At 53.2% G+C, this 22,652-nt stretch overlaps 7 protein-coding genes across 7 annotated transcripts; 5 read left to right on the forward strand and 2 right to left on the reverse strand.

Annotated features, from left to right (window-relative positions):
- Positions 1-115: 115 nt before the first annotated feature.
- Positions 116-2,390, forward strand: N0V89_006814 (uncharacterized protein; the record flags this gene model as incomplete). The annotated part of the gene is made up of 2 exons (XM_056215580.1): positions 116-421; positions 474-2,390. The coding sequence occupies 2 exons, from the start codon at positions 116-118 to the stop codon at positions 2,388-2,390; spliced, it is 2,223 nt and encodes a 740-aa protein (XP_056069827.1).
- Positions 2,391-3,593: 1,203 nt separating this feature from the next.
- N0V89_006815 (uncharacterized protein) lies at positions 3,594-6,211 on the reverse strand (the record flags this gene model as incomplete). Its single annotated transcript, XM_056215581.1, has 4 exons — positions 3,594-4,671; positions 4,718-5,480; positions 5,529-6,024; positions 6,089-6,211. The coding sequence occupies 4 exons, from the start codon at positions 6,209-6,211 to the stop codon at positions 3,594-3,596; spliced, it is 2,460 nt and encodes an 819-aa protein (XP_056069828.1).
- Positions 6,212-7,139: 928 nt separating this feature from the next.
- Positions 7,140-9,106, forward strand: N0V89_006816 (uncharacterized protein; the record flags this gene model as incomplete). Its single annotated transcript, XM_056215582.1, has 4 exons — positions 7,140-7,585; positions 7,636-8,238; positions 8,286-8,973; positions 9,026-9,106. The coding sequence occupies 4 exons, from the start codon at positions 7,140-7,142 to the stop codon at positions 9,104-9,106; spliced, it is 1,818 nt and encodes a 605-aa protein (XP_056069829.1).
- A 1,463-nt stretch (positions 9,107-10,569) lies between these two features.
- Positions 10,570-12,447, forward strand: N0V89_006817 (uncharacterized protein; the record flags this gene model as incomplete). Its single annotated transcript, XM_056215583.1, has 2 exons — positions 10,570-11,283; positions 11,416-12,447. The coding sequence occupies 2 exons, from the start codon at positions 10,570-10,572 to the stop codon at positions 12,445-12,447; spliced, it is 1,746 nt and encodes a 581-aa protein (XP_056069830.1).
- A 1,375-nt stretch (positions 12,448-13,822) lies between these two features.
- Positions 13,823-14,781, forward strand: N0V89_006818 (uncharacterized protein; the record flags this gene model as incomplete). The annotated part of the gene is made up of 2 exons (XM_056215584.1): positions 13,823-14,052; positions 14,118-14,781. The coding sequence occupies 2 exons, from the start codon at positions 13,823-13,825 to the stop codon at positions 14,779-14,781; spliced, it is 894 nt and encodes a 297-aa protein (XP_056069831.1).
- Positions 14,782-16,638: 1,857 nt separating this feature from the next.
- N0V89_006819 (uncharacterized protein) lies at positions 16,639-19,012 on the forward strand (the record flags this gene model as incomplete). Its single annotated transcript, XM_056215585.1, has 3 exons — positions 16,639-16,909; positions 16,961-17,106; positions 17,162-19,012. 3 exons carry the CDS (start codon positions 16,639-16,641, stop codon positions 19,010-19,012), a joined length of 2,268 nt encoding a protein of 755 aa, XP_056069832.1.
- Positions 19,013-19,885: 873 nt separating this feature from the next.
- On the reverse strand, positions 19,886-22,462 carry N0V89_006820 (uncharacterized protein; the record flags this gene model as incomplete). Its single annotated transcript, XM_056215586.1, has 2 exons — positions 19,886-19,931; positions 19,986-22,462. The coding sequence occupies 2 exons, from the start codon at positions 22,460-22,462 to the stop codon at positions 19,886-19,888; spliced, it is 2,523 nt and encodes an 840-aa protein (XP_056069833.1).
- Positions 22,463-22,652: the final 190 nt, after the last annotated feature.

Raw genomic sequence — 22,652 nt, forward strand, 5'->3', positions numbered from 1 at the left:
ACTTGTCACTTGCCTTAGAAAAAGACTCACCTCCCCACACCTCCAGCATCGACACTAAACATCACTAACTCCAAAGGCTGCCATTGGCAGATCGTCCTGCGTTGCAATACTCGTCATGGATCTTGCGGCGCGCCAGAAGGCGATTGAAGGGGAGACACTGTCCAACGAGGAAGCGATTATCCTGCTCTACACACGAAGGGATTACTACGCCTCGCCTGATAGCGTTGACTCGCAAGCGCTTCACGCCAAGTTAGCAGATCTTTTCGAAGCAGCCGTCCTCGATGCGAAGATTGCCGTCGCTGCGCATGACCCGGTAGTGAAGGTGCTCAAGAAGGCACTGTTGGATACGGGCCGCTTACTGCACGCGGCAAAGCAGGCTGAGAACGAAGTGAGCAAAGGCGAAAAGAAGGCCAAATCTCAGGTAAGCTTTACTCTTATTGTACAATAGAGCATTTGACTAACATGATGAACAGTTGACCACAAAAGATGGTGCAGCGACGCGCGCGGTCGAAGTACAGGCGGAGCGCGAGTCACTTGCTCGCCCGACTGAACATCTGTCGCAATCACAGCAAACCTCCAACCAGTTAAGTCCGCAGAATCTGGATGTGACTTGTGAACAGACACAGGAGATTGCGTCTGTTCCAGCTTCCGAGAATCTATCAGTACCGCAGGCAACGCCAATGAAGATGATGAGGGCAGCCGCACAAACGGAAGGCAACAACGTTGAACGTGTGCCGCATCTACTGCAGAATCAGAACAACCCAAAAGCACGGCATCCGGAATCTTCCCGAGAACAGGCCCAGAAAACAGCGCCTGCTCATCTCGCCACGATCTCGACAAAACAACACGCAAACGCAAACATTGCGGCGCCAGACTCCCTCAGCAGCCGTATCAATGGTAGCCTGGGAGCCGTTAGCCGTTCACCAAATCCTGCCCAGCACTACGCCCAAGAGATTGTGCGGACACAGCAGTTAAGGATTCAGCAGAGGGCGCAGGCAGATAAACAAGGCAACGACGACACCAACATGAGCCCGCTACCTCCTTCCTGCTCCGTGTCCCCTTCCCGGCCGCTCAGCTCTATGCAGGCGTCGATGTCCACCTCGATCGCAACCTCTTCCCCTGCCGCCGCATTCACGTCAGCATTCGCACCCGCGAAGCGACCACCGCCCACCCCGCCGAAGGCGCCTGCACCCAAGCGTCGCAACACCACGGCGAAGGGGCAAGAGCCAACCCGCAAGAATCGCCGCAAGAAGCTTCACAAGTCTGATAAGCTTGTGGTCGAGTCTGAGGACTCAGACGCTGAAATGAAAGATTCCAACACCATCACGCCTTCCAAGGTAGGTGCGATTGATCCTTCCGAGGGCCTTACTGGATTCGAGAACTTCGATGAGAACGGAAACTACATGAAGAAGCCTCACGCTCGCCTGCTGCTGGAGAATGGGGAGCTGAGGGGGGCGCTCATAGTGAAACTGAAGCTTTCGCCGGAAAAGCTGCAAGAGGTCTTGGATAGAAACAAGAACGTGGCGGAGCCGAAGAAGTTAAGGTTAAGGCTGAAGGTGCAACCATCTACTCCCCGCACATCCGCTTCATATCACACTTCTGCCGCTCCGAATGCGGGGCTCTTCTCAACCCGGCCTGAACCCGGAATCGCTAGTGACGACGAAGACGCAGCATGGGAATCCGGTGAGGAGATGACTGCGACCGCGCACATAGCTGACGTGACTTTTCCGCCTTTCCCAGTCCTCAGCGCAGCCCACCTCAACCCCTTCATGAAAGGCCTCATTACCGCTATCGAGAACGTCATCACCGACCACGCAGACAGGCCGGAAGCCAGTCTCCTCGAGCTCGTCAAGCAGCTGGACGAAGAAAAGCCGACGCTCCCCGCCGGTTTCGATGAGCGCCGCATCGTGCTGAACGGCGGGGAGTACGTGTACGCGGCAGTTCACCAGCTCTGCGGTGATGCAGTCCAGGAGAAGGACGCGGCGAAGGAATCAGGTGTTGACGCTGACGTAGACTCCAACACGAGCGTCACCTCTTCCACCGACGTCAACACCAACATGAGCGTGTCTATGGATGCCGCCGCGGACGTCAAACTCACCGACAGCAATGATGGCAAGGGCATCACACCTCTCCCCGAGAAAGCTTACTACAAAGGCAAAGGCCGCGCGTGGAAGAAGACGCCTAATGACGCAGATCCCGCTTTCCACACGCAGACCAAGATCAGCGTCTCGAGCTTGCCCAAGCGGGTGCTCAGCCGTAGGAAAGCCACCCGCGGCGGACGGAAAGACTCGTGGAAGGAGGATGGGGTGGAGGAGCTGTTCGCTCTATTCCGCGCGCATGTGAAGAAGGAGTATTGGTTCCAGGCGGGCCGACTGGGGGGTCAAACCTGACAAGGGCGTGCTACCGGTGTGGTTGTGGGAGGGTTGAAGAAAAGGGAAAGGACGGGTTCGAGCGGGGAGCATCGAGTGTTTTCGGTATTTTGGCGCCACGACAGAAGTCGAACGATTTGCAGCTTTGGTCTTTTCTACTCTAGAGTAGGATTGTGTCCTCCAGCTTCTGAAGCAGGATCGTAAGCGCAGCGGTAAAATGAAAGCAGCGACATGAAGACTATGAGATACAGGAACTATAGTTGTGCACATGTCAATGGACTAACAATGAACAGTTCCAGTACGAACTGTCCATGTAAGATGCGTGAGTATGGAGCAAAAAGCTTTAGGTGTGTATACGAGAAGCGTGCGCATGTGGTTGAATTTTTTTGCTTTGATTGTGTAATAAGATAAGAGACGTACGTACACAGACCGGCTGCCCTTCTTTCCTACCATGTCTATTTCTCCACAGCCGTTTCACTGTTATCTTCATCGTACAATTATTCCCACCATCGTACATTGATCATCACCACTTGGAATGTGCGTCGTACTCCCGTGGATGTCATTTCCTGAATCATATTACCCCTCTAGACGCCCTCGCTCATTATAAGAGACAACGACAGTCAGTTCTGTACGATCCAAGCTGTTGAGGCTCCGCCGGCATGCCTTGCCCGCCCATTTCGGTTGCGGCTCCGTGCCTAGATCCAACGGCGCAGAGCGGGGTGAATGCACAAGGTGCTTTGGGCCACGGGCGCTCGCTCCTGGCCAAATCATGGCGCCGTCGGTGAAACTCGATAATACCGGGCCGCTATGAGTGATGAGTAGACACATGGTTGCCGACGCGAATGTCTGTGTTTCGTTTTCTAAGAGCCACAACTACACATTTAATTTGAATTGTCGGTAATCGTGCGAAGCATTGCCGGTCTGGCTGAGTATCGGAGCGCTCTTTATCTGGTGTGGCTGGCAGAATGCATCCGATGCAAATACACTCCATCCACCAGTGCGGCTCCCGAAGTAGCATATGCACGGTGCTAGGCGGTGGTCGGCTTCCGCGTAGCGCCATCTTGTAGCGGATACAGTAGAGCAAGGCAATCCCATCACGGGGCCAGATACGCCTCAGAGCTTCAATAGCGTGGGACTGCTTTTCGTTTGCGATCTTCCGGAGGCAATCAGCCACCACTAGACCAATCGAGACAAAGGTTGTTGCTGCTCGGGAAGATGATCCTTTCAATACGGCGCCTGCGTGTACGGTCGGAATAGTTGATGGCTCTGCTGGATCATCTGCTCGATCTTTCCAGTTTCGTTGGCTTCGAAATCCTGCATCAACTGCATCTGTTGCTCTTGATTCAAGCCCATTCCTCGACCAACGCTCTCTTGACTCCATTGTGGATACAAGTAATCGGTCATTGGGTAACCTTGATGTGCCGCGTAATTTTCGTTGTAGATTGGTGAACTTGCCTGCTGCATCCCATTCATGCCAAATGTCTCCTGCGGTGCCATAGTAAAAGTGGGGTTCCAATGCGGAAGCTCTGCGAATGTTGTGGGTAGAGGTGTGAATTGGGTAGTGGGTGGGTAGCTGAAAGTAGGCATGTTGTCGATCGCAGGTTTTGTATGCGTGTCGATGTAAGGCTGTGGGGGTGCTTGTTGGGGTGAAGTGTGACTTGAAGCAGGCCGGGCGCTTGGAGACGGCGATGACCTTGTCGCGTGAGGAGAGTTGTTGAAGTTGAAATGGGCTGGATTCTGATTCTGGATCGTGGGTAAATAGCCGAACGGAGGCGGTACACTTTCGGAGGGCGTTCTCACTGATGCGGTCGACGCTGAGGCCGGGCTTGTTGTGCGGGACCTGTTGATGCCCTCGACGATGCTCGATGAGACAACCGATGCGCTGTCGGATGGCGAACCGGCCGCGATGGGAATGTCGCCATCTTTGTCATATATCCTCATACATGCGCCGATAAGGTTTTGGTAGAGCCCAAGAGCAGATGCAACACCCGGCCATCGTATGGAAGCCAACTCGATTGACTCAAGCGCAACCCTCAAATGTCCTTCGACTTCCTCTCGGCTATGGTTGCGACGAACTTCAGAGTACGAAAGACTCCAAAGCATGACATTCACCGCCATGAAGATCGCTTGGGTGAAGATCCACGTTATATCTACGCTCTGTGTTTGGATCTGCTTTTGGGTCATGTAGATATTGTACTCGCAGGCATCAAAACACAGCACCGCAGCGCGTGCAGTGGGACGCGGAATCTGGGGGCAAGGGCGGTATAAGAGACAAACCATGGTGTTGTATCTTCCGACGAACCTGTCAAACTGTAAGAGAAGCCGCAATGGCACGAAACTCGACTTACCAGACTTTGTTGAGACCTGAGCCAGCGTCCATCTCCGGACTTGTGTCTCTCCACGCTTCAATTTTGGCCTGCATTTCGACAAACCAGGGGTCTTGATCGTCTTTGGGTTCGGGTCGCTTTCTGAGGTAGAGTTTCCTTCGCATTTCCAGCTGTAACAGTCGCATCTTGTAGAAATGAATTGCTATCCATTTCTTCAACGAAGGTTGTGGTGCTGGTCGGATGCCTTCTTTCGTGATAAAAGGATCGTCGACAAGTTCGCCGAAATTTACATCAATGTGTTCGCGCCTGGTGGCAAAGTGACTCGGACGACCCAGACTGTGGGAAAGACCATAATCCATCGTCAAGATGCTCCAAAACACCCGTCGGCGCATGTCAACCTCGAGAGGGTCGGCAGGCCTGCCACCAAGGCCCATGGTGATGGTCTTCTCCTCGTGTAGCCCTAAAGCCTGACATAACCTTACGCCCAGACCCACTATGTAGTATACTGCAGTTCTGGTCGGAGTTAGCAATGAGTAGCCGGCGATTAGCGTAAAGCATTGCAGGGTTTTGAGGTTCATAGGCTTGATCGCCTGCTCAAAGTACTTCAGCGCAGCAAGATAGTAACTATCCGCCAGACCGGCGTATTGTGTGTCCATTCTTTGGAGGCTGATGGCAATCACCATGCGGAGGCAAAAGTTCTGATAGGCATCAGTGGATCCGTTGTATACATCCTCGACATCTTGGGTAAAAGTCGGCTCGTGGAAGATAGGGTACATGGCATGGACTGCAATTATCAGTATCCCCGGACTCGATTAGCCACGAGAACGCTCACCTTTGCAGTAGAACAGTTCTACGAGCAAATTCGTCAGGTCTCTATTGGGCAGGTCTTCAGCCGCTACATCGCTCACAAGCGGATAAACCTTTGACGTTGGCCGGGCATCTTCCTGATCAAAGGCCGCCTTTATGGTCTTCGCGCGCGCATCTGGGACGATTTCCGAGATGCTCTTCGAATCGGTGAATTGCTTCGCCAGCTGCATGACCAGGCGCGTGATGGTGATGCCACTCGAGGGCCCGAGAAACTTGGACTCGTCTGTGTCTTGCACCTTGACAGCGGCCGCCCCCCGCATCACATCCTCTTGGTCCGGCTCGCCATCATCCTTCTCCAAATCGGCAAGCTGCTTCTCAAGCTCGCGCACCTTGTGCTGCAGGTGTACAACGTAGTTGCGGGGGATCTTTGTGCTCTTGGCGGGGTCGTAGTATTCGCAGTGAGAATTGGTGCGCTCGCATGGACCGCAGCGGGGTAGGCCAGGATCACATCGCGTCTTGCGCTGTAGATGTCTCAGTCTCAGTACGTGTTCAGGGCGCCCGCCTCGGTGCGCAGTCTGTCCTTACCGTGCGGCAGCGGCAGCAGGCCGTGAGGGTGTGGGCAATGCGATTAGGGGAAGCGGATGCGCCCTCCTCCTTTGACTGCAGCACGCCGTTGGTATGGCCGCCGTGCTGGGTGTTCGAATCCATCGTCACCGTGGGAGAGTTCGCGCGCTCGCTCTAGGGGAAGTCCGGCGAAGGGGAACGTCAGCGGATATAGCGACGGCGCGCACGTCCATCCCAGAGAAGGTCGGTAGCAGGCGAGGCGCGGGACGTGTGGGAGGGTGGGAGAGTCGGCGAGGCACCGGCTTCGATGTTTGTGCCACAGCCAAGCGCAGAGGCAGAGCGAGGCAGGTGTGAGCATATGTCTCTCCACGGCGGTAGTGACATTCCCACCCCGGCGCGCGTCAAATAATTACCGGCCCTTAGAACGCCTCGTCCACACATGGCCCAACTGTCGAGCCGCGCCTGCTAGCCAGCCCAACGCGGACGCTTCATCCTGTGGCGCGGCGTGGGAGCGTTACTTGATAGGCTGTGGCCGCCTCGGCGAGCAAACGTCAGGCACGGCCGCCTCGTATCTCACCGCTGGCATTCCATCCCTACCTCGCTGAGAACCGCACCGTCTGCACCGCATCTAGCGGGCCATCGTACAGATCGCCTACGCGCCATTCCTCCCGCAGCCGGTGAGGCCGTCCCGCTGTCAATCAATCCAGAGGGCGCAGTGCGCATTGTGCATCAGCTGCGCCTCGCGCAGACCCTGTCCCCCCTCAACACCACGGCCGTCGACCGACGCACGAGCTGAACGACCCTGTCGCCCTGTGCTGCAAACCATCCCATGCTCTGGCCCTGTCACACTAAGCCCGTATTGTAGCCTCCACCGACTCGGTAAGTCCATTTGCCTCTCTTCGATATGTCGTATCGTCAGCCTGGTCTTCGCCGCTCCCCTTGCCTTCTCCAGCTTTCTTAATCATGTCCTTCTCCGCTTCTGTGTGAGCTTTCCTGAGTGGTACCAAAGAACCCCACTTCTTACTGTCGGACCTTCTTTTGCTCTTCATGTGAATTCGTGTTGATATCCGCCATGATTCCAGATCTCGACGTCTATCCCCTCGTCGGAAACGACCTCATGGTACTGGAAACACCGCTGCTCCGCGTGAGCAGACCTGTAGCCGCTTGCCAGAGATGCAGGGCTGCCAAAATCAAATGTGACGGGAAGCTGCCCGCATGCACTGCGTGCGAGAAGTCCAACCGTGCCACCGAATGCTCCAGCACTAATGACCAGTTCGCGCGTGGAAAAGAAAGGAGTTATGTCGCAACGCTCGAAGCAAAGGTGGAGAGATTGGAGAAGAAGATAGCCGACGCGAAGAAGGCGCGAAGGAAGTCATCTCTGATGATGCTTGACACCGATATGAGCAGCCCGCGACGTTCTTCGGTGGACACCGTAAAGGCCGGCAGCTCTAATAATCGAGCTGCTCAGCGGAAAGAAGCATCAAGCATAGACGAGCTGGTGTCGGATTTTGGCCTTTTGTGAGTGCTTTCCGATGATTGGTCCCGAAGCTCGTATTGACCTTCGCCAGGGCTGTAAACGCCACTGCGAGAGATTTCTACGGTTTCACCACCGAGATGTCATATGCGCGCCTCATCTTGTCTGCGAGCTCAAAGGAACCCATGCCAGCAGGGCTAACAAAGAAGCTCCCTCCACGGTATGCGGCGACACCTCTGATCCAACAGTATGTGAACAATATATTCACAATTTTGCCGATATTCGAGGAAGCAACCCTGTACGCCTGTGTTGACGCTGTGTATCACCTGGAAGGTGTAGCGAAACCTTTCGATATTTGGGTTGTCCGCATGGTGCTTGCTATCGCATGTCTATCTCAGTCGGAACAGCGAGGCGACACTCTGTACTCGGACGCAGTGGGACACGCGAATGCTGCCCTAGAGCAGGCCGAGAAAGTTCTTCACCCTGGTTTCATCAGCAGTATACAAGCACAAGTCTTGCTGGTCATATACGCTACCATGGACCCGCACCACTTCGACAGCTGGACCCTGATTGGGGCTGCTTCTAGAGCCATGGTTGATCTTGGCATTCACCAGGACCCATCCAAGAGCACATCAATAGCTCGCCCAAAGCTGGAGATCAGGCGGCGCGTGTACTGGTGTGTGTATTCGCTGGATCGGTATGTTGTTGCGAACGTTGTTGTAGTGTCGTTGCTGATCTTGCCAGGTCGACTGCGCTGGTGCAAACTCGTGCCTTCTCCTTTTCGGATGAATCCGCACACGTGCACCTTCCCTTTCACAGCTCACCCACATCATCCAAACATACATCTCCGCAGAGCCACGTCTTCTTGCAGGCCTTCGATTCTGCGCTCGACCTGTTTAGGATTCGCCAAATCCAGTCCGAATGGTACATGGACCTGTTCCAGTCTGGCCGCGAGCCATGGCAAGACCCATACCCATACATTTGGACCATGTACAATCGTATGACCGAATGGTTCCAGTCCATGTCCCAGAGCACACTCCCGGCGCTCAGATGCTTTTTTGAGCTCGAGCTCCTCTACAGCTATGTGTACATACTGTCACCCAGCTCTCGTGTACCACACATCCAGGAGTATGCGCAGCGGCTAATCTTTGAACACTGCATCGCGTATGCAACAAATCTTCTAGCGCAGCTCAACAAGACCTCACACACGACCAAACCACCGGTGACATTCTACGATGCCATGCGGGCGTACATGACAGGTCGCCAGTTCGTTGACGTCCTTTCGCGAAATACAGACGCCATCCTGCATCCCGTACCACCTGCTCCACCGGTTCCTGCTGCTCCTACAAATGCGTCTGAAGATCCCCTTGCGCCGCCTGCTCCTGTATCTGCACCACCTTTCCCTGCACCGCTATTACCGGACGGTCACAACGTACCTTTAGACCCGATCACACGGGCCATCAATACCATAAATGACTTCACAGATATACTCTCTCGTTTTGGTCTTCGGTTTGGCTTCACTCACTGGCGAGAACGGTTTCAACGTGAATCCCAGCTACTCTTGACGCAGCTGTACAACCGCGCAGCTGCCTCGCCACATGCCTCTCCTCATTCGCAAGCCATGCCAGCACAGTACTTTAACCAACCCTGGATGAGCATGCCGGGGTCCTCACCACAGCAACAACTTCACCATGGTGTGCCAACAACGCCACCAGCAATCTACCCTCCACAGGCAAGTCCGTTCGGCTCAAGCCCATACAATACTCAGGCTAGTCCGTATGCATCACATTCACCCGGCCAGATGCAAGATTGGACTACACCACCATCTCAGCCGATGGGAGACATGCCACAACCGACGGAAGGAAGAATGAGACAAGCTCTAGTATACGGGCCAGGGATGCACGCACAACAACAAATGCATTCTTCTGGGGCAGATTCTGGTGGACCGGTGCAAGACCAGAATAATAATCACTGGAGATGACCAGGTTTCGCCCTTTCCCTCATTCTTCACGCACATTGAATACGATCTCTGTACATTACATAACGTCAATCGAAGTTAGCGCGGCGTCAAAATCGTTATACATAGCTATGATTTCATACGGAAACAACCGCATCTTCCCTGCGCCTCTCGACTCCCACAGCTCCTACAGGAACTTGACTCCTTTCGTTCGTCCCTTCGCACGAGAGAAACGCGAAGCTCTTGGCAAGATCTGCATGTGTACTAACAAGCAACGCTCAATAGAAAGCTTCAACATCTGTAACTACTACTGGGCTACTTGGTTCCTTCGTCTCCCTCATTCTCATGTTCGATTACTCGTAGAGAATTTTCAAGTGGTCAGCTCCGCCCACTCCTACTTGGCGATTGGTGAGAGATGATTATGATCAGAAAGGAGGCTTAATGCTGTGAAACTTCAACTTCATTCTCTATTACGCCAAGCACGAACCCAGACAATTTGAAATGATGAGGGCCAAGAACGTCGTAAACGTTGTGTACCACATTTGGCCCCCCCAGCTTTGGCCCCATGCTCAACGGGGCGGAATCATAGAATCGATGGATTACTCCGAAAAGTTTCCATCGAGGCACCGTGTCACTTCCATATGCAGGCTTCGGATACTATCGCCTCGATGTACGCTCAAAAGCATTCATGACCAAACAAACATTTATTTAATATCTTTAGTACTGAGTGATACAGTTGCGATGGATTGAGCGATGTCTTCTTCCCAGTCACGGAAACGCACTGTCACTACCAAGTTGCTCCTACTCGAGAATACTTTGCCTACTTTGACCTACGCACATAGATCCTGAGGCAACGGAGTACTCCCGTAGACTATGTAGCAGGGCGTAAACTCAGCCCTATGCGCCTTGCCACGCTAGACCCCACAAGGCAAGTGTTTTGCGAGGATGTTCAGGTCCTCAGCCTCACCGTCAGGTCTATGATAATGACACTTTTGTATTAATATTCTGCAGTGCAAATGCTGATGATATTCGAAGTACCGCTATCTATTACGCATCTTCTTACTGCACGCTATGGTCAATCTAGGTCGGTCATGGGGCTGCGGTATGTGCAAGCAGCGCCGTATCAAATACGATGAGAGTGAGCCTGCCTGCAAGAGATGCACCAAATCCGGATATGCCTGCCCGGGCTACGAAGTGGAGAAGCCACTAAGGATCAGGTTCAAGGACGAAACGGCGTTAGTGGTGCATCGGTTGGGATCCGGCCCACCGCATGCTCCCGCACCGGCCGCAATACACGAGGACTTCGAGACGCAAGCCCTGAATTTCTTCGTCAATAACTTTGCGACTGCTGGAAGAGACTCGGTTTCCAGCCGAGGGCTGTGGGAGAGCGTGGCTCCTACTATAAGTGCGTTACCAGCCACTTCCCCGGTTGCGGACGCGGCTACCGCAGTTGGCGGGATCCTGTTCAACGTGTGGCGGTTACACAGAAATGGTGTATATGCAAGGAATCCAGCGTTCAACCGTGCCATTATTGGCCTTCGGAAACGGCTAGGATCAGGACCATTCGATGGATCCGAGATTCTGATGACTATACTACTCCTGCAGTTCCATGAGAATATCGCCGCCGTATTCGGCTTACGTGCCGCATCCCGAATGCATTACAATGGAGCTCTTGCGCTGATCCGGAGCCTCCCAATAGAGAGTTTCTCCACTGTGGCGTCGCGAGGTCTGCTGCTCAACGTTCTCAACATCGAAGTCTCGTTAGCGATTCGCGAATGTCAACCCGTACGTAGAGAGCCCGGTTTCATTACTACGATGTTCTAGCTATTTTGCGACTGTGTTCCACGCGGTTAACTCAGGCTAGATTGATGTTCACCCCCATCTACACGCTTGAGATAGGCTAATCTTTACTTTTAGGTCGATCCAGGTCTGATACCCTGGTTCGCTTCATTGCCGTACACATTGCCTCGAACCCCAGCAATGAAGCTTAACTGGATTGGGGTTTCAGTCGCAAATATCCAGCACAGCTTTGCGGTCCTCCTGAACAGCCATCCACGCTGCTCTGGGAGGCAATGTCCACACGAGACTGAGATCACTACGATTTACGACGCGATCCTCGATTTCCAGGAGGCATCTTCCGAATGGCTGAGGAACGTTCCAAAACACTGGCTGCCGCAGAAATGGACACCTTCGACCAACATGCCGAAAACGCATATTCCCATGTACCAAGAAACATGCGAGATTTACCCTTCGGTCCAGGTCGCTTCCGTCTACAACACGTATCGCGGCTATCAACTCATTATTAACAAGATGTTGAGCATCATGCAAACGCATAGCTGGCTTCAGCCTCACATGGGCCCGCAAAATCCTAGTGAAACCATCCAGTCGGTTGTGGACTCCATGTGCTACTCCATCCCCTTCTACCTCGGCAACCGTGATGATGTTCACTACATTACGGATCTCACCCAACCAAAACCGCAATGGGTGTACCCTGCATACCACAATATGCAGGATCCACCAATTGCACAGGAACATATGCTCCCCGAAGACATACACATGAAACACGCCACAGCATACGGCGCATGGCATTCCATGTACCCACTCTCGATGCTCCTCGGGATATTCGGAAACCACGCAGGCTACGACTGCGACTGCTTGACGCGAACAATTCGTCCAGGTCAGCTCGCCTGGATTGGGACTCAACTCTTCCGCATGATGAAGATGTACGCCATAGATCAGGGTGTGGGCGTGGTGCCAGAGAACCCTGAGGAATGCGCGAAGACTGTGCGTCGCGCTTTGAGGTCCGTATACCAAGAGTGCTTCAACCAGTCGCTGGGCTTTCCAGACGATGAGGGAAGCCTCAACAGTCCTATCCGCGGCTTGGGCAGCTACTTGAAGATGCCTGATTTAGTCTGGGATCAGCAGCGTGCTGTCAATGTGAAGAAGTAGGACTGGCTGACTAGGAACAGATCGATGGCTGGAATCTAGGAGAGGCTGGACTGATTATGTGTCTTTTATGACACTGCCTTGCTGGATGTCTCTAGGCTGCAGCTGTTCGAAGGGCTTGACGAAGGGAACGCAGGCTCGCCTCCGAGACAGGTGTACACTGGGTTGCGACAAGGATGACGGTTTCTCCGTTTGTCGTAGAAGGCTTTAACGAGAACGGCGAACCGTCAGGAAGTCGGAGAAGTCAGTAAGATGCGAATACCCACCAATCGTCCTATTTACGGGCAGACCAATGTATCGCTAAAGTCGGTTGTAGGAGGAAAAAACAGTCGTGCATTAATGCCTATGAAGCTCTCTATAATGGAAAGTACTCTCATTACAATTAATTACCACACCCCACTGCTTTCGTTTTGAAGCCCGATGAAATCGCTATGATAACACACTACGAGTAAACCCTTAGGCGGACAACGCAGCGGAGCTCTGGCGTTAGGCGCTTAACTCCGCACGACTTGGCCTAAACTAGTTAGTCCTGTAGATCCATCGTTCTACTCTATTGCAATTCCCAGATCGCCCATGTCCAGCATTCCGCTCTTCAGGTGCTTGCGAGCAATACCCGTAGGATACACCCTTATTTTGATTCGTTAAAAGTTCGGCGCGATTGGGGAGCATTTACGGCTGCAACCACAATACCCCCGATACACTACGCCTCAACCAACCTCCACTAATCTTTGCCCACGACCAGACCACGTTATATCCGATACATAGGCTAAGTCTCCAATGTTAAAATGCAGCAAACGTTCTGCTTCGTCAACGGCACGCATATCGACAAGTCCACCAAGAAGCGAATGCGCCGCCATGTCATGATAGGCAAGAACGCTGGGAAGACTATACAACGAAAGTCGAAAAAAGATATAGTATGGTCTCAGGCTGTCAAAAAGCCACCTATGTCTTCCTTGGTCCTATGTCAAAGAGCTCAGTGGGACGGTCATCCTCACTTGGACGCCTACAAGCCGGACAGTCTATATGATCACGCGCTTTCTGGGCTTTCATTTCCCGTCAGCCTTACGCCGCATTTCGCTGAGATTATATCAAATTGTATAGTCATGGACTCTGTGCTTCAAGAATTGCTATTGATTCAAACACAGTCTTTCTCTTCGTCGCGCACAAACTATATCCTGTCGCTCTGGGTATAACAATGGACAAATCGAAGTACACCTGGATGAGCATCCTAATGTCTGACAAAGCCGGTATCTATTCGCTTCTCCCCGGTTATGATTCCTCCTCGCTGACATATGCTTAAGCTTTCTACTGCAACCTCGCGCTGATGCAAGCTTGCAACGAGCTCTTCCTCGGCGACGGCGAAAGCTCACCTGCAGCAATGTATCATCTCTCAAACAGCTTAAAGTACGTTAGAGAACGACTTGAAAGCAAAGAGGCGCTCTCGGACTCGACGATGGGCATCGTAATGTCACTCATCACGCAAGAGCAGTGCAGGCAGCAGCACGAAGCGGCCAACATTCACATGGACGGGCTCGCGCAGATGATCGAGCTCAGAGGTGGTCTGGAGTCGTTAGAAGGCTGCTTGCCGGTGCTGCTGAAAGCTTGCAAGTATGCAGTGCATAGTTCTAATGCCGCCCGCCCAAATGCCACTCATGTACTAACCGATACCACAGAACAGATCTCATGTTCACCCTCCAACGCGAAGAAACACCACGCTTCCACCGCTCCCGCATGCCCCAAATCATCTCCACCCTACACGCCCTAGACCTTCCCTTCGACCGCGAAGCAGCGCAAAAGCACGTTCAGCATCTCGATCTAGACGCCGCCCTCCTCGATGTCCTCCTGGATATCATATGCACGTCCGTGCTCTTCAATGACCCCCCTTCCGCACGCAAAGTAGATCTCTACCTGTTCCAGGAACTCCTCGTGACCGTCTGTTACCGCCTGCTCGCCATCCCGCATACGCATTCTCCGCCGAGAATAGAGGACGCGTACCACATTGGTCTTACGCTGTTTATGATGGAGCTTTTCCTACAGGTCGGTAAGCAGCGCGTGATGAGTTACGATAATGTAACGAGAAGGCTGAGGAGGGTACTCGAGAGCGACGTGCTAGAGGGCGAGGGTGAGCTGAGATTCTGGCTGTTGATGCTCGGCGGTGTGTGGATCTCGGACGACGAGGACGCGGAATGGCTTCTGCCGAAGATGTTTGCCCAAACGAGGAAGATGAGATTACGGAGTTGGAGTGATGCGAGGGAGGTGTTGGAGAGGTGGCCCTGGATCGGAGCATTGCATGACGGACCTGGGAAGATGGTTTGGGAGAGGGCGAGGTGCGAATAAGTGCTGGGAGTACCTGCTTGACCTGGTATTATTAACGTATACCATGAGATAGGTATACATCGCGGAGGAAATCAGTGTCAAACCTTCCAGTTGTGTGTCTCGGTTTGGTACAACTGCTGAGATGTTTCTAACAAGAATATACTTGTGTGTACCATCAGAATCACCAAGGAAGAGGAACAGCGTATCGATGAAGAGATGGCGGAGTTTTGTGCACCTTGAAATCAACAGCAGTATCGCACGCTGTACGTTGTATCTCAGCCTCATATCCATGCCGACCACCCGGGCTGCATCCATTTCCACAAAACCTATCTCGCCGACCGCCTTCTGAATAATTTCTCTGTCCAGAGACGCAACAAATTTCCTAGTGTATGCGCCCTCATGGTAACGCCGACCCGTCCGTCCAACTTTCCTTATAATGGATGCCGCGTGTCACAGGTGTCGGCGACCAGAACTGTCGGGGACCAGAATTATCTGGATGATCGCCACTGTTGAAGCCCGAAAACTCGGATCTTGAATTGAATCCGCGATCTCCTGAATGCTCAATGCCGCCCTCAACAGTGGAAATCTTTTCTAGCGTTGTCGTCCCACACCTGGGCATGTCCCGTATCAGAAACATGGGATGGTGCATTGCTGGTGTTGCCGCTCTGCAAAGAGTCATGCATGTTTACGACACCAAGAACAGGTCGGGACGCAAACACTTGTGAAAGCGATAGGAATATGTTGGCTTTAGGCTCTTCCGGGAGATTGATGATCGAATGCCTTATATATCTGAGTGTATCAATTGGAAGCGCATCCTCACTACAACCACGGTTGTGTCGAGCTGGGAGTTTTGCGGTTTGAATCAAGCAGCTACTTCGCGTACCACGGTTCCATCATAGTCATCACCACTCAACAAAACACCAACAAGTCACATCAAAGCTATATCCACGAACATTGCGTAGCAGCACATGATAATCGTGCCGCCCGGGCGAAAGAGAACGGCATGTGGCGGAACAGGATGCCTGCAACTGACTCAAGATGAGGTTCAAGCCGGCCATACCAGTCACAAAACAAGTAATTTGGTGGATCTGGATGTGAGGCTTCAGATTTTCGAAGCACTGGAGCTTCTAAACCTTGCAACCTTGGAAGGTGCAAGTGCACGTGATGTGCTTTCCTCCAGGTGTGGTGGGCACTAGTGAAGGCTTGGCGATAGCATTCTCCGCGAGCGAGGTGCGAGCGTCCGAGACCCCACTTTTACTCACTTCTCGTACTCTTCATCTAGTTCTTCCACCAAAGTCCTCATCAATGATGCCTCTGGAACAATCCCCGAGAGCCCCTCATTCGAGTACTGATCGATGTTGGGGCGCGGTTTCGGGGGTTTTGTCTGGTTGTTAGCACTGCAATGATCCAGGTCTGGGCGCGCAAAGATCAATGCCCGCTAGATGTCCGCATAGAGCCCGAGGCCTAACTACCATGGCACCAGTGGAATCGAGTATCAACTGCTCGGAAGCCTCCGCAATGCCTTGGCATGATGGGAACGAGCGGAAGATGTTGCGATGTGTGCCCGCCAAGAGTCTCTCGGCCGATTTCCAGGCATCGGGTCGTCGGCCTAGAGAACGGTGCGCTACCATGACAGCGCGCGTGTCAACTATCCTGCGAACGGTAGCGAGAGCCGATTGTACGTTCCAGTCAACAAAATCATGGCCCCGCCCTGCTGTTTCTGGCTTGTTGATTTCCGCCCGTTACTGTTCATCACACGACCACTGAAATGGTCCACTCCCCCTGAACACCTATCTCGATTCTGTACATTGAACCTTCGATGCTATTGGATTGCACACAGGATTGCTTCTCGTTGTACTCTGGCGGTGAAGATTCAAAATGGCTACTCGAAAGCTTGGGTCCTACATCCAGACCAACATCCTACATGTTGATCACGCGGCTCGAGAAGAAGAGAGTTGCAAGTACCAGAAGATAGCCCGAGAGAGCATCGAAGACCCATTTTTGGAGGAGGATCCGAGCGTCGTAGAAGCATTCCGAGGTCTTGTGCCCACAGCATCCGACGTAGCGGACTACTTTGTCAACCTGTTTCCGTCAGCATCATGGATACGTCGATATAATCTACATTGGCTACTGGGAGATGCCATCGCTGGTAAGAACAATTCTAAGTTGTCTTCTGACTTGCACTGACATGATGTTGTAGGTGTCACTGTGGGCCTGGTAGTGGTTCCCCAGGCTATGGCATATGCATCGCTCGCTCGGCTAAGCCCCGCGTACGGTTTGTATACTACTTTCACAGGCGCTTGTCTATACTGGATATTTGGCACCTCTAAAGATATCGTCATCGGGGTGAGTATATTCAATAGAACTCTCTTCATTACTCCCCTACTGACACTCGCTCAAGGCGACTGCCGTAGGGTCTTTGCTTATCGGCCAAGTGGTTAGCAGTATCGAAGAGGATAAACCAGGTGTTTATGAGGCACAAGAGATCGCACATGCGATATGCTTTCTTTGTGGTCTGGTCCTGCTATTGCTCGGATTCCTACGCCTAGGCTGGCTTATCGAATTCATACCGTACCCTCCGATCAACGCATTTGTCACGGCAGCGAGCATCACAATTATCTCGACGCAGCTACCCACTTGTCTAGGGATCAAGGGTATCAATACCCGTGAAGCGCCTTATCGAGTTTACATCAACACCCTGAAAGGACTACCCAACGCGCAATTGGACGCCGCCATAGGCATTAGCTCCATTATTTTGCTATTTGCCATACAAAATTTCTGCTCAAAAATGGAAGTTCGACAACCTAAGAAGAAGCGCCTATGGGGCATGATCTCGTCTCTTCGTCTGACCTTCACGGTACTATTATATACCTTCATCAGCTGGCTAGTGCACCGAAAGACAGTCGAAGGCCACGAGAAGTTCCGTATCGTAGGACATATCGAGAAAGGATTCTCACACGCCAGCGTCCCGGAGATGGATACAACCCTCTTTGGCCTCGTCGCCAAAGAATTGCCTGCAATCGTCATTATTCTCATCGTTGAGCACATTGCCATTGCTAAGAACTTCGGTCGTCAATACGGGTATACCGTTATCCCGTCTCAAGAGATCCTTGCACAAGGCTTCGCCAACCTACTGAGTCCATTCGTGGGAGGATATGTCTGTACCGGGTCTTTCGGCGCCTCAGCTGTGCTAACAAAAGCCGGAGTGAAGACCCCGCTTGCTGGGCTCTTCAGTGCGATGATACTAATCCTCGCGCTGTATGCCCTAACGGCCGTCTTCTACTACATTCCCAACGCAGCACTAGCTGGCTTGATCATTCACGCTACATGGAACCTGGTCACTCCGCCATATAAGTTGTATAAGTTCTGGCAATATTCACCCTTCGAGTTCGGCATATGGGTCATCGGCGTAGTACTCGCCATCTTCACCGACCTCGAAACATCGATCTACGTGGGTATCGCACTTTCATTCGCCCTGCTTCTAGTCCGCATGGCACGTACACAGGGCAAGTCCCAGGGCCAGGCAAAAGTCACGCGAGTGATCCAGCACTCCAAGCCCACAGCACACACAACCGCAGAACGCACTCCTTCTCCATCGCACACCTCTTCCACAACTACTACTGAGGACTTGACGCGCAACGCCTTCCTCCCCCTTGAGGGAGACAAAGCCCACAACCCCCGCATCACAGTCGAACCCGCCCACCCAGGCGTCTTCATCTACCGCTTCGCCGAATCCTTCAACTACATCAACCAAGCGCACCACATCGACTACCTCCTCTCTCACATCTACGCGCACACGCGCCGTACCGTCGCGGACGACGGCGTCCCACTCAAAGACCGCCTTTGGAGCGACCCACCACCTGCTCGCACATATGACGATGGTGCCGTGCAGAAGCCGGTCCTTCGCGCGGTGGTGCTCGAATTCTCGACGGTCAATGTCATAGATGTTACGAGTGTGCAAGGGCTGATTGATATGCGGACCACGCTGGACCGATATGCGGCGCCGAATGTAGTCGAGTGGCACTTTGCGGGTGTGCACAACCGGTGGACGAGACGTGCTCTGGCGAATGCAGGATTTGGCCGGCCGTCGACGAAGAATCCGGCTGCGTTTGCGGCTTGGTGTCCTGCGTATGTGGTTTCGCCTTCTTCTTCAGATGAGGGTGTGGAGAAGCGGTCTACGAGTGTGGAGGATGCGGCTGTTCTGGACAGGGGAGATTTCGAACAAGAGCTCGACGGTATTTCATCCCGATAGTAGCGAAGCGAAAGACCCGTTCAGGACTCCTGATACTGTGGATGAGGAAGCGGGTGCCGTTTTGAAGGCCGAGGAGCGAAGACGCATGAACGCTGTGTATGGTGTGGACAGACCGTTCTTCCACATTGATCTTACGGACGCGGTGGATGCCGCAGTGAGAGACGCGCGGAGATGCGAAGATATGGAAGCTGGTCGTCGAACAGAGCGTCCAAGCTCGACATTGCATGGCGAGGTATAGAATACCGATTGATTTTCTTTTCATTGTTGTTTGTTGCATAGTATCAAGGCATATATATGACAGCTATGATAATGAACTCTCATCTCAGATTTCCACTAGAGTCGGTTACTGCTTGCGCGAAGACACGCCTAATCTCATCATGTATACGACTGCTACACCCCCGATCACGAATATCACGTGGCCCACCCCTGTATAACGTTCACCAGAATTTCTTCGGCCTTGCGTTGCGTCGACCAGATTCGCCTCGTTGATTCAGTGAGCATGCACTCTTTCCAGCAGTCAGCAATGGTGGCGGCTCGACACCTGATGAGCACCGCGCAGTCCCATGCTTGACTTGCCAGCGGTGTAGATTGGACGCAAGATGCCCTAGTCCAAGGTCAATGGGATTTCGGGCTCTAGAACAAGCGCAAGATCGCGGAATATCCTAACCAGCTAAGACTAGCGCGGGTGCACTAACTTTGTTAGTGCTCGACGGTTGATAGCAATGCGTAAAGCAGTCACGATGGAAAGAAGAGTGCAGTCTTGAAATGTGCTAGACATGCATATTCGAACACTATCGATCGCCCTCCAGAGCCGACTGAACGCTATACCGCTACATACAAACACCCGTGAAGAACAACGCCTTGCATCCCACCCTACGGGTTCGCAAGAGCCAAGCACGCGTCGACAGCCAGACCAACCCTATAACATGAGCATTAGTACATCGCCACAGAAGATACAAAAGGGTCAACGTACCGTCCTTCCTTCAACCGTACCACATCGTCGATGACATCTCGGTCCAGCTGCGGGAACATCCCTGCCAGCGTCTCCACAACGACGGAGTGTTCCTGCCTTTGTATTCTTCTTGCCTCCTCAGCCTCGGCAGACGCCTGTCTCGCGGCAGCGTCTTCGGCTGAGAGCCTTTTCCGATACCTTTCTTCTTCTGCTGACCGTCGTTGCTTCTCGTTGAGATGTTCTGGAGCGTTTCCGGCGTAGTCTGAGGACGCTCCCCGAGGGGGCATTTGCGGCGGCTGCGGTGTCAATCGCGGGGTGTTACCCGGTTGTGGGGTGGAAGCAGGCCCTGAGGAAGCAGTCGTGGTATCGTTGTCGGAGAATATGCGGCCGATGGTGCTTAGTGGGCGCTGTATGGTGCGAAGGAGGCCTGCAACGGCGGCGTTCTCCTCTTCAGGTGGGTCACTTTCGCTCTTGCTTGCACGGGTACTTGTTGAGCGTCGCGGGCCAGCCTGCTCTGCGTCGAGTGAGTTTCGCGTTGTAACTTCGGGTCGGGATGGCGTCGACTTTTCTGATAAGTGAAGTGAATGCGGTGAAGGCATCCGGCGGTGACCCTGGGTCGGAGGTGGCCGCATATGCGGAGCATTTTCGGTGGGATCAGACAGGGCGGCCTCTGCGTTGTGTCGCTCTGCGATGGCGGATACTGCAGCCTCGACGTTCTTCTCGAATTCTTCGTCCGTCACAGTGAGTGAAGTTTTATCAAGTCCTTCGATGAATTGTATCGCTCCCATCAAAGACGAGATGTAGTAGCCAGCTTCACCGCCCAATTTGTCTTGGTTCCGGAAGCGAAGAATGTACTGAACATTGGACACTAGATGGTCTGGGTTTGCATGTAACACAGTATATATGAGGAGTGGCACAAAAGCGTCGGCGGACTGGTCTGCTTTGGTGGCCGTTCGTAGATAGCCAAATATGACTTTGCAACAATTGAGGATGCAGATGACTTTGTCTCGTGGCGCCCGGTAGCTCTTGATTTTCAACAATTCCTGTTGCGCAAGGTGTAAGAATTTCCTGCCCTTATCGCCAACTGGCTGTATATCAAGGTGCTCCTCCTTGACCCAACCATATATACGGACTTTCTGAGCGAGTACCTCATCGCGTTCGACATCCTCTTGATGTTGTCCTCTCCGGCCCGGCCCTGGTGCTTCCTGTCTGCGTCTACTCCTGGATGGGGCTACTGGCTCGGGTGGTGGGATTGCCGGAGAGAAGGTCTGAGAGTAGAGTCTATTCATGACGAGCTTCTCCATTCCTTCTCTTGCATTGTCGAATTCCGCGTCGGACACGGTCCGCCACACCTCACACTGGGCCATCTTCTTGCTGATAAATTCCAGAAAGTCGCCAATGATCTTCACCTGCTCATGTACCATCCATTGTTTCTTGGCAAACTCCAACAGGAAAGAGCGCAAAAATTTGGCTACCGGGTCAGCAGTCCGGTGGCGCAATTGCTCGAGGAATCGATGAAAGTCAAAGGGTAGGTCTGGTTCAGGGTCTGGAGGAGGTGCGGGTGTCTGGAATGATGACGCATGTGCGCTGGGTGATGAAATCTCGTTCAAAGAATTGTTGGTCCCGGCGCGGTACAGAGAAGATGTCCGTATCGGTGGAGATCTAAGAGGCTGCTCGGGAGACGGACCACCGCCAGGAATGGGCAGAGGCTTATCGGTTGAGGCTAAGCTCGACTGACGTGGAGGATGTGTTATCGGAGAATCTAGCATGGGTTGTGCTATTTCTAAGCGTGGAGACATGATCTCCTCTTCACCCAGCCCTCCATGACCGTCCGCGAACTGGTCCATAATGCTCTGTATCTCCGACTGAGAGTCGTCAACAGCATCTTCGGCGCCACTGTGCTTGGAAGCGTATTCGGCAGCCTCAGCATCTTCTGAGGTTCTCCTGCTGAGATTCGGTTGCGACACAGGTGACGTGGTACGGCTAGGTACGTTGCTTGTGGAGAGGTATCTGTCGTCTTTGGGCGGCGGCGGAGGAGGTGACGGCGAGCGAACAGGTGCCTTGCCGGCGACCTTTTCAGATTCTGGAGGAGGCGTGGACGCTCGTGGGGCGTTGTCTGGCTCATCGTTGCCAGGTGCTGGTGGCGCCGCTTTCGACTCGGCCGACTGCGTTTCTGTGCCCTCTATGGCCGTTTCCACATTTGCTTTCTTGGGCTCTGTGTCCACCTTCGTATATTCAGCCCCGTTTTCCAAGCCGTTCTTATTCGATTCCCCTATCACCCCTGCCTCGCCTGGTGCTGATATTGGTGCCTGCCCCGCATCCATGCTGTCTTCCTTCTTTACTTGTTCCTCACTCATGGGCGCATCTGCTTCTTCCTTCTGTGTCCGTATCTCTAAGGAATCCCCCTTCGCCCCTTGTGTCAGGCCATCTCCTAGCTGTGGCTCGCAGGAGCTGTCCTGAGCTTCATCGAGATGTGGCGCTTGGTTATTTGGAGACATGAACCGGCGGGCGGCTGCGTGAGCGGGAATGGCTGCGGGTTTGTTTATGAGTCGTCCATGGACATGAAGTAAGAATCCGAAAGGACGTGCGCTCGACCAAAGGGCTGTGTGTTGTGTGTATGCGCATGTAGGCTGCGCTGTCAACACTTGGGATGCCGCGTGCCCAAGTCACCGGCGTTTGGGAACCTCC

The sequence above is a fragment of the Didymosphaeria variabile genome (genome assembly GCF_027946475.1).
Source record: "Didymosphaeria variabile strain IMI 356815 chromosome Unknown scaffold_5, whole genome shotgun sequence".
Taxonomy (NCBI): Eukaryota; Fungi; Ascomycota; class Dothideomycetes; order Pleosporales; family Didymosphaeriaceae; genus Didymosphaeria; species Didymosphaeria variabile.